The sequence below is a fragment of the Haliotis cracherodii genome, unplaced genomic scaffold (assembly GCF_022045235.1).
Source record: "Haliotis cracherodii isolate W230 unplaced genomic scaffold, xgHalCrac1.p SCAF_13, whole genome shotgun sequence".
Taxonomy (NCBI): domain Eukaryota; kingdom Metazoa; phylum Mollusca; class Gastropoda; order Lepetellida; family Haliotidae; genus Haliotis; species Haliotis cracherodii.
In genome coordinates this window covers 22,106,547-22,121,955 of record NW_027266268.1, presented here as the reverse complement: position 1 = coordinate 22,121,955, position 15,409 = coordinate 22,106,547, and the positions used below count along the sequence as shown (strand labels likewise).

The 15,409-nt window shown below is 39.6% G+C and overlaps 1 protein-coding gene across 1 annotated transcript; it reads left to right on the top strand.

The window, feature by feature from the left end:
- Nucleotides 1-2,727: 2,727 nt before the first annotated feature.
- On the top strand, nt 2,728-14,869 carry LOC139459058 (serine/threonine-protein phosphatase 6 regulatory ankyrin repeat subunit C-like). Its single transcript, XM_071240500.1, has 5 exons — nt 2,728-2,804; nt 6,608-6,670; nt 8,205-8,356; nt 8,603-8,638; nt 9,765-14,869. Exons 2-5 carry the CDS (start codon nt 6,642-6,644, stop codon nt 14,297-14,299), a joined length of 4,752 nt encoding a protein of 1,583 aa, XP_071096601.1. The 5' UTR covers nt 2,728-2,804; nt 6,608-6,641; the 3' UTR covers nt 14,300-14,869.
- The last annotated feature ends 540 nt before the right edge of the window (nt 14,870-15,409 follow it).

The window sequence follows — 15,409 nt, the reverse complement described above, 5'->3', positions numbered from 1 at the left end:
AACCCCATGTCACCTCAACTCACTTTACGTTTGCTGTTGAAACATCACGTTCAGAAACGTTCTGGGTCATCTGGTGATATAACCCATCTCCTGAAGGTTGATCTGTTTGTATGATTTGTTTGTTTGCAATATCACTGTAAGCAATCAAAATCTTAAAATCTTAAACATTTTATTCATGATCGTTCAGACGATTCAGCTTCACAGCATAATGAGCAACCCAATATTTTTTTATAGTTCTGTGAACATTGAAAAACATTGTGCAGGGCCATGTAATGATTTTCACTTAAACAACATATACATGTATTGTGCAGGACCAAGTATACTCCAGGCACACCCATTGGGCACAGGGCGGTCGGGTAGCCTAGTGGTTAAAGCGTTCGCTCATCACGCCGAAGACCCTGGTTCGATTCCCGACATGGGTACAATGTGTGAAGCCCATTTCTGATGTGCCCCGCCGTGATATTGCTGGAATAGTGCTAAAAGCATCGTAAAACCATTCTCTCTCACTCACCCACTGGGCACAAATATCTTAATGTACCTAACTTATTATCAACTAGATTAATCGGTAAATTTGTGTAACGTACACTTAAATTTATTCATAAAGCCTTCGCGTAACACAACTATATTTTTGGTAAACACTATTTTTTTATCTAGCAGTTGTGAACGCTTTACCTGCACAGCTTTCTCCACATAATCGTTGTATTGGATTAACATCAAAGAGGAATCGCACTTAGCAAGACCATGTGAACCATCTGGGTGCCATTTTATGTCCTGTAAAAAAAGGTTTTATTTTTCTAGGGGTTTGGGTTGCTTTGATTATCATTTTGGTTTTGTCCACTTTGATGAGATACTTTCTCGGCTTGCTTTTCACGCAGTATGTTGCCATTCCGAAATGCTCGTTATTGACAAAATGCCATTTCGTCAGGGACGGGTTGACCTGAAAATGAAAACATTATATATAAGGTAGCTAAAAAACAGTATTAAAACAACAGTGTGGATACCAGAACGCATAAATAGAAATGTTTATTCCTAATACAGGATATTTACCATCCCCAAACACACTCGCGTGATAACCTCTTTATCATATAATGTCATTCTTTAATTTTGTGTTTGAAAATCGCTTTCCCTCCCTCACAAACATTACCTAATCATTGCAGGTTTTCCTGGAATGCGCGCATTAATATTTATTACGTCACAGGGTAAGTGATGTGTCAGTCGGACAGTGACAGTAGCCAATATAGTTCCAACTGAAATCTGTTTCTTTTACAGTGGCGAAGCAAAATATACGCACAACAACAAAAACTTTTACTTGCATTTCGCGGCAATCCATCGGTCTGTCCGCTGGAGTAACTGCCCTTTGTCAAAGGGAAGCTACTCTAACCCTAGTCTATGAGACGTCATGGCCACGATCAGACGTTGTTGACAGTTGGCCTGTCCTGTCAAAACGTTAGAAGTGCAATCAGATGTACACACAGTGACAAAGCGAAACAAGGTAACAATTCAAATATATTTCGGCCAAATCCAACTATTTTAATTTGTTGAAAAGCCGCAGAGGTCTACAAGCGCAGATAAGGCTACTGATCCCGCTTGGCTAGGACTAGTGCCCTCGCAAAATTGTTTCGAAATTTTTATCTCCAAAGTTGCCAAAACTTATAAAATGCCTTAGCGACGTCACAGTTAGACACTGATTTTAAGTATATTAGACTGTTCTTTTGATAATGATAGCAATTATCTCTGTAGTTAATCCAGATTCCCGATGGTTAATTCTGACACGATAGCCGAATGACAAGGGCGACGCCATGTTTGTTTATAAACACAAAGAGTAGACCCTACTTGACCTTTGATATTTGCATCTCTATCCGCATATGACCCCAACGGATATCGTTTTTATCCGTTGGCTTTATCCTGCCGAGAAACCTAGTCATTATATTATAAAGAATCTAATCCCAAAGAAGATGTTGACACATTCAAGATAAAAAAATACCCAGATCCCGATTAAGAGAAGCAGTAAATATAACTTGTATTCCTGACCTGTAATGAGTGACCTTTGTCTGCATGGTTATATGAAAGTATCAACGTTATCAGTAACTGACAAAAGGACTTTGTGTTGTGTTCACTATTTTAACCCACCGCCGACATGGATGTGGTGCGGAGTGGCAGGCTGATAGAGTCAGGCAAGCAAGCAGCCCATGCTTGCCCAAAAAGGCGACTATGCTTGTCGTAAGAGGCGACTAACGGGATCGGGTGGTCAGGCTCGCTGACTTGGTTGATGCGTGTCATCGATGCTCATGATATCTATGACTGGAATGTCTGGCCCAGACTCGATTATTTACAGACCGCAGTCATATAGCTGTTTGCGGCGGGTGCACTCAGCTCGCCTGCTGCTTGGCCAAATTCACGCATCAGTGACGCATTTTTTATTTTCACTGAAAGCAGCATATATTTAGTTATTCGCATTTCTTCAATTATGACCCATCAATTGTTTTACGCCGCACTCAACAATATTCCAGCTATGTGACGGCGGTCTGTAAATAATCTATTCTGGACCAGACAATCCAGTGATTGACATCATGAGCATCGATCCACGTAATTAGGATCGATGACATGTATCAACCAAGTCAGCGAGTCTGACCACCCGATCTCGTTAGTCGCCTTTTACGACAAGCATAGCCATCACTGGGACGCCATTGAAATTGATTTTAATGCTTCCGGTTCAATGCACGTATAACCACGTCACCGAAGTTCGAGTGAAAGGTGTATGTGCATAAACTGTGGAAAAAGAAGTGAGCCTCAAATGTGTGCAGGTAAGTTGACAGGAGGTGTATTTGTCTCTCGTGAAAGGCCAATTATTAATGTTTACCATAAACATAACATATAGTATATTCGGACCCCATGGTACCGCGGCATTCATCGTATCGCGGCATTTGTGATTTCCGATAGTTCACGCGGGACACGCCTCATAGCGGCTGTCTATTAATGCAAATCAGTAACCAGGAAGTGCTCACTTCGTAAACAATTTCAATTTCCTCGGAATGTTCCGTCTGCTATAAGTAAGGAGTTATTAATCCGTTGATACATATTTCTGGCATCTGTTGTAATATTGCCCGACCCCCATCTATCAATGGCCAACGATATAACCCGCAGTTTCCCAAGTAAACTTTCTCTATCCACCTGAACTAGATCATCTGCATATTCATGGCGACTAATGAGGTAACGGAAGTTACGTAGTCCACACTTTTTTCCCCGCTCTGTGCCCAGAATCTATTGGGAGATCATAAGGGCCATAATGTCAAACTTAGAAATACGTTCTTCACTAGTAACCAAAAGATAAATACATACTTTGAGCATACAAGGAGTGTTTTTTATATATTTATTGTTGACTTTTAACATTTTTCCATTTTGTGACAAATTATTGTCATCCAATGTATTTTAAACAATCTTAAAATATCATTCTGATATTTTGATGTTGACTTTTCTCTTACTTTTCGGTAAATATGCATTGAATACCTATTGCTGATAACACATTTAGAATTTTACTTGTGCTGTCTTTGCACTTGTCTGGATAAATCACTGATGTCTGGCATGATCATACCAAGTGGTTGGTAGAATTATGTCCTCTTTTTGTCCAATTCGGACCTCCATTCACAACTTTTCTCTGTACCGCGATACGATGGAGTTCTCTCCCTTGTCAAACAGAGCGCGAGGCCCGGCTTTTACTCGGAGCTACTGATGTAAATAATAAACTTTTATCTTTGAAATATGCATTGTTTGATAACATGAATGATATCTGATACAGAGAACACGAATAAACATAAAGGTTAGGGAGTGCATTTTGTTCCGTTTAGCGTACATGACAAGTACCGCGATACCCCGAGGTTGCAGGCTAACTGTTAACAAGTGTAGATTTGGCCACTTTCAATTAGTTCGTTAGTCGCTCTGCGCAGAATATGTCGTCAAACGCGTCAATCGGGGCATAGGATACACGCAAATCGGGTTATTATACACCAATTGGTTGTTATACCAGACCTTTATGTTTAGGGGATATAGGCCTAAACTCCCACGCATTAAAGGTCAAAGGTGACGTTTCAGAGATTAAAGGGTACGTCGGGTCGTTGTCAAAACGGCCTCAAAACACACAAAAAGTAAAAAAAACGGCCACAAACCCAAAGTCATAACGACCACAACAACAAAAAATGGCCATGATAGGGATAATAATCAAGTCTTTGATAGGCATTTTAATAGAAGTGGTACACATAATGTCAACTTCTTTATTATGAGGAACACAACGTTTTGGAGTATATACTTACTCCTTCATCGGGTGAATAATTGCTTTGCGGAACATGTATATGTGCCTGTAAAAACATCAAAAGTAATAAAGGTGGAAAATATACAAGGGGAGCCAACAGTAAATTGGTGCTGTTAGGTGATTAGCAATGGACTAAAGGGAGCCTACACTTAACTTATCACTGATTGGTAATAGGCAATGGACAATGAGCAAACGGGTGTAATTAGCACTGATAGGTTATAGAATGGAAATGACAATGGACATATGGAACCCAGCAAGATAATTAGGACTGACAAAGATCAAAGCAATAAACCCCATGCACTAGGAATGCAGATATGGCCCAGTCGTCTGCAGAGTTGCATCCCTTTGGCACGCCAGAAACCTATGATTGTGGGTTCGAATCCTGGTTCGCCCCGATTATGTTTCTAGGTTTGTCAGCACCATACCCGTGCTCGTGGGTTTCACCAAAGTGGTAAACGTCTGAGACCTGCATCACTTCGGGCTTTCCTCCTACATTAAGCTGACACGCCGTGATATAACTGGAATAATGTTAAAAGCGGCATTACACCCAACTCACTCACTCAGTCTTTCACACACAATATATAATAAATATTTATGGATAAGGTAAGGTAAGGATGGCAGTGCACATAACAACAGTACTGCTTCACTTGAACTCTGAAACCACTTAAGGATTGAACGTCAGTTTGGATGGGTTCTGATAGCAGAGCCCTGCCTAAGGGGTCATGTCTAGGGGTGTAAAAATACATCGGACTATCGATGTATTGCAATAGTGAGTGCCCCGATATCAATTTATCGATGGGAGTCACGGTTTGCAATCGATAGTATCGATGTAAGTGTCCAATATCTATAGTTTCGATAGTGTATGGACTTGTTTTATTTTGTAGCACTTTAGAGTTGTCTTTATGCGTTGAAAACGTATTTTGATTGAATAGCGCACAATACAACTCGTATCCCTTCAGCGAATTCAGATGAATAAACAGGTATAACAAACTTTGTCAATAAAAGAATGAAATTTGATACAAAACAACAGTAGACATGATGATTTATCATTTAACATCAATAAAATGTATTTTCGGTTCTCCAAGGCATAGTTTTATATGTAGAGATTAAGATTGCCGTGTGTATTTTCTCGTAAACTAAGCTTGAAATAGCAATGAGCTTCGCACACGTTTCCTCCCAATCTACCGGTGATTAAGTTAAAAGGTACCTAAAGATTTGACTTCAAAGAATTTTGATGCAATGGTTGGAAGAAATTGTGTCTGAAGCATTATTATACTTCTATACATACTTAATATTATAAGAACCATAAGCATAGCACTTTGGTACAGGTGGTATGCAGGATATTTTTTTACGTATAGAACAATCTGACCATTCACCGTAGGTGCTAAGCTTGGAAACTGGTATGGCGGTTAGAGTTATTTGCCCCTCCTGTCTCTTAGCAACCCAAGTTTTGTTTGTGATAAATGCTTCTGTTTTCAAAGAAAAGAAATATATTGTTACAGACTGACTGAAAGAAATTGTCTGTGTCAGTGAGTTTCTATTCTAATTGTTTGGTATTGTTTTGATGTACAAAAAACACACAATACATTGAGTTTATTGAGTATAAGACATGGAGAAGTTTCTCAATTACTTGATATTATTGATATAGTGCTAACTAGTGCTAACATTGTTTGTTAAGTTAAATCAGCAGTGAAATAAGATCTTATTCTACCATGACTCCATGAAAGAGTATTTGGTATGGTTGGTATTGTTTACTACTTGAAATAAAACAAACTGGTAAAGTTTCAAATGTTATATTGTTTGTTTAAATATTTTATCTTAAAAGGATGAAGAAATGTTTGCCAATAGTTATTGCAATAGTATTGCAATAACATCTCTCAATATCAATAGTTATTGCAATAGTTGTTTGCAATAGTTATTGATATCGCAATAGTCTTTTTGGCTCAATAGTCACCCCTACTCATGTCCTTATATAATTCCCTACAAGCAGTGACATAACCAAACCATATCTGACTGGAGTGGGTTTTGCTGTCATCATTTTGAGGTAATTCCTTATTATTCTTGCTGAGACAAGTAAGAGATGTCAGACGTTGAATATTTGAGGTTTCAGAAATCTTAAGAATCTTGTATGTTCTTAAGACCTCACACATGTATGACGTAATGAGAGATGTTTAAAAAATGAGATACCATTGAGGGGCATTGGCAAACGCAAGGGAGGGTTGTTTTTCAGTGTGAAGACAGCACTGCATAATTGAAGACAGGGATGATATGTGTATTACAACAAATTAATATTCTTTGCAGGAACAAGAATAGGCAGTACTTCAAACTCAGTATTATGGACAGTCATCAGCCTACAAACCCAAGGTAAGGGAATGACCATTTGATATTCTGGGGGAGGGAGTCTGTGGATTTAGCGAAAATAATATAATGTCCCATTAAAAAATAATTATGCTTCAGACCTTTGGGAAAAAGGAGAAATTATGTGCCACAAAAATTACACTGTTGCAAGGTGTTTTAATTAAAAAAATATCTGGTTCTGCAGTTTCGCTCTCTTACCTCCAGGAAAACAGGGACATATATCTTATCATTAGGGCTGGGACGGGTAACACGGATACCCGGGTCGGGTGGGTACTGAGTACCAACAGGACCACCCGGACCCAGTGTTAGTCATGTGATATATAGTTTAATAACAAAAATTGTCTAGAACTCTATGGTTACACTACAAGTCACTAATGCATTTATTTCTGACAATGCACTCATTCCTTCTGACTTTTCATATGGTTGAATAAAGATCTAACTTAAGTCAATTTCAGTGTATGCATGACCAGATCATTCAATACATGTATCTTAATACGTTTTGCAAGTGCTGTGGTAAAAACAATTACCAATTGGACATTTTGTATCTCTTGAGACCTATAGTGGGTACCCGGGTAGGGTCGGGTAATAGAGGAGTGGGTACCCGGGTAGTAAATTTGGACTCGTCCCAGCCCTACTTATCATTTATAAGTACATACAAGTACATTTGTATACATTGTACATGGAGAACATGCGTATCCGAGACATGAAGAAAATCATACGCACTTCGAAGCTCTCATATAATGGTTCTGCAGTAACCATAGCAACAGTTAAAAAAATAACAAAGCAAGAATTTGAAAATGGTTATATACACCAAAGCCATTTGATGTATGAATCCCAAAAATGAACACAACCATTTTATTCTCTGTTTTGTTTATTGACACTCTTCTTTAAATTTAATAATCCATCACTGTAAAACACATCTTGATAGGGGCAGTCAGGTAGTGGTTCAAGTGTTCGCTCGCCACGCTGAAGACCCGGGTTCGATTCCCGACATGGGTACAATGTGTGAAGCCCATTTCTGGTGTCCCCTTCCGTGATGTTGCTGGAATATTGCTAAAAGCGGCGTAAAACCATACTCACTCACTCACTCTTGTATTTCAGATATAGAAATATGTGGCATCTTGATATAGAGACATCTGTGGACACCACCTCCTCCCGGATAGATTTACTTATTCTTTGGGTTATTGTGTTTCTTTCTATAAAAGGCGACAAACGGGATAGGGTGGTCAGGCTCGCTGACTTGGTTGATTCATGTCATCGATCCCAATTGCATGGATCGATGCTCATGATATCAATCACTGGATTGTCTGGTCCAGATTTGATTATTTACAGGCCACCGTCATATAGCTTGAATATTGCTGAGTACGGCGTTAAACAACAAAGCAACCAACCAACTATGAATACCTCACACTGAAAAAAAGACATACAAGGTCGTGTGTTTTGGGACATTACATGTTGAAAAGGATATTAGTTCTACTTTGGAACATGTGTTGTTTTTTTAAATGTATACTGTTGGTTGAACAATGCATTTCTCTCTTAGATCACTGGAGGGTGTTCCGGGACCAGAGGGCGGACCTAGCACAAGCATAAATGAAGTCAACAGTGCAGTACCAGTACAACCACCACCTAGCACAATCATAAATGCGATAAACAGTACTTTTTCTGTACAGCCACCAGGGGGTAGTTCGTCAGGTAAACTGTTTTGACCTCTAGTTTTGACCTCAAACTATTGTATCATTGTACAATTCTTCAATGTACTTAAGGTGGTACTATCATATTTTATATACCATAACGTCATTCTTTTCAGATCTTATGTATTATTTAAAATACATCTTATAACTGTTACTTGAATTCTAATCATGTCCATTTTACCCTTAGACACGTGACTGTCAGATTTTGAGATATTTTAATGTCTGTGCAATATATCTTTCCTTACAGGACGGAGGGACGACATCCGCTTTGAAAATATTGTAGGTTAGTAAATCCTCATGTATTTAAAGATATAACAGAGGACGGACTTCATAAACTTTAAAGTGATTTTCGGTATAACAAAACAAATGATTACTCTTGACAAGGTCATTCCGAAAAATATGTTCCTTATTTTTTATAGATATCCCAATTCCGAGCGCATATGAACGTCTCTATATAACTGCAATAATCTTGAAAGCCCAAACATCACACTTGTCTGTCTTAAACTAAATGCATCCTGAAGTTTTTCCTGAAGTCTGGAGCAAATGTCAGTACAAATTCCCAAATTGGAATTATAGATATAAAAAATTCTATTAATATAGTTATGACTGATGCTGTGGCTTTATGGAGGCGACTGTATATCACTGTTGACATTGCCAATGAAGAGGAGGCTGTTTTTATGCTTATTTGCACATTAAGGCAGTGGGGTAGCCAAGTGGTAAAAGCGTTTGTTCATCACGCCAAAATCCCATGTCTGGTGTACCCTACTGTGATAATGTTGGAATATTGCTAATCGCTCGCTCGCTCGCTCACTCACTCACTCACTCACTCACCCTACTGGTACATACATTATTGCAATCTTAGAAAAACCCTTAAAATGTGGGAAAATAAGTTCTTTTAAATAAAAGCAAGAAAACCCTTTCAATATTCACAAGAAATCTCGATTGTACGATTCAAGAAATTCCAATTTTGAACAACATATATATTTTATTTCCCAAACTGCATGCCTAAAGCTGACATGTTTCAAACAAATATACAGGCCCATAGTAATGCTACCTTTATCATAAGTTAAAACATGGAACTTGAATTAATCCGGGCCATAAGATCACTTCATTGAACGTTATCACAATCACCCAGTTGTATGGAGGTATGGAGAACTATTCAACAGTTGTACCTCGAGACTACATATGCATAAAGGTCTACATGTATTAATATTAATCGGTTGATTTCTAAATGCCTGCTGTGGAGTAAATACAGAAAGTTGGAAAGATCACTGTTTTTTATTGTACAGTTGATGGGATATAAAAGATAGAAATTATGTTTCTGTGGCTTATAACGGTACGTCCGTTTTGTGATTTGTGGAATAACACTGTATATAAAATATTAAATGTGTATACTTTTGTGATAACAGGAGCAACGAGACAACATCTGAAGACGTTTGACAAGAGAAGATTTGTGGAGACAGGAGCCTATCATGAGGCCCGACATCGCGTACAAGACCTTGGAGGCGTGGTGATAGTTGGACAACGAGGGAGTGGTAAAACAACCATTGGCATGCACCTACTTAAATCCTTTAAACGAACACCCGTCATCCTCTCCAGTCCTGAAGATTGGTATACACTTCCTCTGCGACAATCAAGAAGAGAAAGAATGAACGTTCTTGTGGACAATATATTTGGATTTGACAACCTTGACTACCATCGGAAAGAAGCCTGGTTGCACATACTTGATATGATGTCGTCCCAGGTTCAACTTGGCCTCGTAAGTGTTGTTATTTTATTGAGTACCGATGTTTTCAACATTTGTGAAGAACAACTCTCAAGATTCTCATTGTTTAGAGTGGCACACATCTTATCACTATCAGACCCACAATATCATTTAAAGCCTGAAGAAAAGTTAAAAATGGTTCAAATCCACAGGAAGAAAGGAACCCCCATAACAGATGACACTAACATTGAAATGGCTCTGGCAAAACTTAGTAATGTGGCATTTCCGCTAATTTGCCATACGTTTGCAAGTTGTAGAGAAGCACAAGAAAGAGGCCTGCAGTATTTCCAAAACCCAGTTGAATGTATTGTGAAGAGATTCAAGATATTGAAAGAACAAAATGATGTTCAGTACATTGTTTTGGTTCTCCTTGCCGTGATGCACGGGCGGCTACCAAAGAGTTTTTTCCAGTCCAGTGAAATCAAGGACATTGTTTTGGAAAAGGTCAAGTATTTTGTTCCTCTTGGAGTTGGTATAGATTTGAACAAGCTACAACGTGCCACAGACAGCATGGTTGGGGAATATTTGACCTTCTCAAAGAGATACAATTCTTACACGTACCTAAATACACTGTATTATGATTCTCTGCTCCTCAGCTTTGCAGACAACCATTTGCAAGATGTCATTGACATATGTCCAGCCACATTTCTCGTTCAGTATATACCTGTATGCAATCCTTCGGAGAGAAGCCTTGCAATTCAAGTTCAGAGGGAACATTTCAAGAGCTTGGCAAGAAGAATAGCTGCTGAGCTCACAGAAGGGAATTTCTTCACCATTCTCAACCACCAAGCTTTGAGGGATAAACAGTTTGTACATGTTCTAACAAAACAAGTCCTGGGACATGAGGGTTGCACGCGTATCTGCTATAGGAAAATTGGTTTCTTCCAGTTTTACCAAAATGCGCCATTTAGCTTAGCATATTCTCCCTTAGTGTCTAAGGGACCTCATAAGATATTTCTAAGATCACTTAAACAGACAAAAAGATGGCTATTCAACTTTAAGTCTCTTATTTGCTTGATAATTATGCAGGATTTGCCATTGCTAGCAAACCAAATTGTTTCACTGTCAACACGTTGCTTTGACCGGAGACTGCTACATTGCGCATGTTTCATGGGACTCAATGATATTGTAAGAGAACATCCAAGCATTTCCCCATTTCAGCTGGAGGACATGCTGACCACATGTATTGTTTCCGACAAAGTTAAAGTACGTCTATTCAAAAAGCTTCTAACATGGTGGAGAAAAACCAAACAACAATCTTCATGGCATATCGAATACTTAGCAGGCCTAGCACTTGCTGTTTTCAAGGAGACATATGTGAGGGAGCTTCTGAAAACGCTGAAAAAGTTACCTTGTAATTATGCAGGTTTACTGGACAAATTTCTTCAACAAACGTTGTTTCATTGTTACTACTGTGAAGAAGATTATAGGCCTCATCAAGTTACTTGTGATGTCAAGATATCAGAGGCACGAAAGGTGATACAACTGCTGATGGATGAAGGAGCTCGGGATCAGGACGGCAAGATGATCTTTATGGCATCTCAACACAAATCTTCAGATGCTCTGGAATTGTTACTAAGACATAGTTCCAGCTTAGAATACACTTTAACGGAGGGTGAGGGTTCATCTACATTTAACATTTTACGCTTTGGACTTTGTATCAATGGTACAAAAGGGCGAACTCCTCTTTTGGAAGCCTCTTGTCGAAGTATTGAGTCCGTGAAACTACTGCTTGCCCATGGTGCAGATGTGAATGCAAAAGACACACATGGTTACACCGTTCTTCATTCCAAACTTGTGTATAGTGACATCGAATGCCTGAAGATTATATTATCAAACATATCACCAACCCTGGGGTCAACCTCATCACCATTACTCAAAGCAAGTGAGTTTGGTAATCTAGATTGTTTCCTCTCCCTTTTAGAATGGTATTCAAAACTGCCAAACAGAGAGGATGTCCTGATTGCCCAGGACGTTGATGGTTCAACAGCTCTCCATAAAGCTGTTCTTTCTGGAATTGATGTGAGGGATAAGGTGGAGGCTCTCATTCAAGCTGGAGCTGACGTCAAACTCACAAATAATAGAGGTAGATCAGCTCTTCACCTTGCCGCAGTTGGCAACAGTATTGAGGTTGTTAAGAAACTTATTGGATCAGGTGCAGATGTAAACCAGAGGAATGAAGAAGGAAATACACCACTACATTTTGCACTGTCAAATAAATCCACAGAGGCTTATGTGGGAACACTCCTGGAAAAAGGTGCAGATATTCTGTTGGAAAATAGTGTAGGTGTCACGCCATTATTTCAAGCAGCTGGGATGGCCTCTGTGGAAACACTCGAGTTACTTCTGAAGTACTGTCCACAGAACCCACTTAGTACACATGACCTCAAACTGAATCCGTTAATGGCTTCTCCAAATCTGAACAAAGTAAAACTGCTGACCGCTTCAGGATTTTGTACAACACCAACCGTTGCTCAAAAGTTTCTAATGGTGCTATCACGAATGGATTTCCCTACCACATCAGACATGGATGTATCTGATAAATATATTAGATATTCTTCAGAATCAGATCTTGAGTGGCAAGGTGAGTGGTATGACAAGCTGGTTTTTCATCTTTGTGAGCGTGGTGCAAATCTCAACCTGCTAGTTGAACAATCCCTCCAAAGCACCTGGCAAGGAAGTTTTTATGACTGTTCAGAGTCAGTCTCATTTGAGGGGGATTCAAGCATTTCAGATAGTGATATTTCAGAACCCGTGGTCTTCACGCCCCTCCAAGCAGCTATGATTGGAAATCATACCAAGATGGTTAAATGTTTGTTGGGAATGGGTGCTGACCCAAATATCAAATCTGCTCAAGAACACATAATTCCAGTTGAGATAAGGGATGAAGCTGCTTTTACATTTCACATATCTTTTGAGATAATCAGATTGCTAACTGAAAATGAAAAAAAACTTAATTTTGCAGACAATGCTGACAAACTGATGCGTGCTATTTCTGAAGGAAAGTTTTGGAAGACTTTGGATGTTTTCCTCAATCAAGAAGGTATTGACGTAAATTCCAGATTTGATAGAGGTACTTTGGGAACTGGAACAGCACTCCACATCTCGTGTGGATCATGGAGGTGTTTGGAGGTCCTGCTGAAACACAATGTTAATGTCAACATGCAGGATGACCAGGGGAACACAGCATTGCATTTGTTAGCAAGCAGACTGAAAAGCCAAGGCAAAATTGCTCTATTGCTTCAAAAAGGGGCAGACCCTAACATCACAAACAACAACGGTCAAACTCCTCTCCTTATTGCCTGCTCAGAGAGCCAGGCTCCAGAGAAATATGAATCCAAACAAAAAGAAAAAATATGCAATTTCAAAGGACTTGAAAATATAAAACAGCGGCAGACGTTGAGGATGAAAAAATGGACAGTTGACAATACAAAGTGTTTTGATAAGTCTGTTGAAGTGCTCCTGAAGTATAAGGCTAATGGGGACGTAACAGACATTGATGGATTTGCTGCCCTCCACATTGCTGTTCGACAGTCCAACTTTGAACTGTTGTGTGTCCTGTTAAACGAGGGATGTGACGCTAATGTTAGCGATGCTAATGGAAACACGCCTTTGAACCTGTTACTGGAACTTGTGGCCGATTGTCAGCAGGGGACAGCATCATACTTCATACCATACCACAGACGGGAAATCCAGGTTTGGAAGTTTGTGATGGAACTGTTAGACAGGAATGCTGATGCTGAGATCCAGAACAGTAAAAAGAATGCCCCTCTTCACCATGCAGCTTCAATGAACTGTCAGCGCTCACTGGAGTTGCTTTTAGAAGCTGGTGTCGATGTGGATGTAGAGGATGCACATGACAGGACACCTCTACACAGATGTGCACAATCTGGTCATGCTAGGATCGCTAGGATTCTGTTGGAAAACGGCAGTGACGTTAATGCTAGGGATGATAAAGGTGACACACCTCTCCATATGGCTGTGAGAAGAAAGCAATACAACATGGTGAAGCTGCTTGTACAGATGGGTGCTGATCTGTCTGAAACAAACACTGATGGTCTCACTGCCTATGACACATGTGTGGAGCTGGAACAATCATGCAGTAGAGTCTGGTGGATTCATAAGGGACAGAAACTCTTACTTGTTCTAAATCCTGTACACGAGATGGGCAGTTTCTAAAGAAGGGCTTCTGGTAGAGAAAACACCCTCCTGTTTTCACTACATGGATCTAATGTGGGTTCAATCCCTTTGGAGGACCTATCAGAATAGAGGATGATTCATGGTCAGGAAAGGTATTACGATCCTCCCCAGATCTGTAGCTTGTTACAGACCAATAGTATGAGCTGTAGTAGCAGCAGCATCAGATTCAGGACGTCCAGAAACTGTTCCTGGTGTTGTATATCGTGTACAAAACATAAACGCCACATTGCAGCTGACACTTAAGATTCCTATACAAGTCATACTTGAGGAAAGAGGTCTACATACATGTCTACCTTAGTGCATCCCTCTGCTTTGATATAACGTGTATCCAAACCATGCTTTGCTGGAGTGAGTCATGGGAACACGGGTGGCCCAATCTTCTATGGTGCCACAATTCGCTGTGCAAAATTGCATCCCTTGGACATGCCAGAAACCTGTGATCATGGGTTTGAATCCTGGGGTTGAATTCTAGGTTTGTCAGCACCATACCCGTGCTCGTGGGTTTCACCAAAGTGGTAAACGTCTTGAGATCTGCATCACTTCAGGCTTTCCTCTCACATTCAGCAGACACGCCGTGATATAACTGTAATACTGTTAAAAGCGGCGTTAAACACAACTCACTCACTTACTCACTCACATGACCTGGATTTGAACCCACAATCGTAGGTTTCTAGCACATCTAAAGGACGGACCTCTACAATGAGTAGGTAATTAGTGCTTAAAGCCGCATCAGCAATCTTGCAGATATTCACCTCCATCTGCCTTAGACAACTGGGACACCCATGCCCCATTCATATCAGATGACACCTTTACATGGACATATTGTAAACTGTTGTAACACTCATGTTATTGTTATGTTTTACTGACTAACGGTTTATGTGCCCTAGGTTATAGCTTGTTTTGTTGCCAAAATCAAGGGGCATAAATACATTTTTGGGGTAGTTTATATCTTACAAGGACTGTAAAATGTGATACCTTCTACGTTCAAATTTCCACTTGATTTATTTAATTTGAATTGACCCCGACTGTAAGTCAAGTCACAAATTCTAATAATGAAATTGTGCAATTCTAATATTCATGTATACTGCC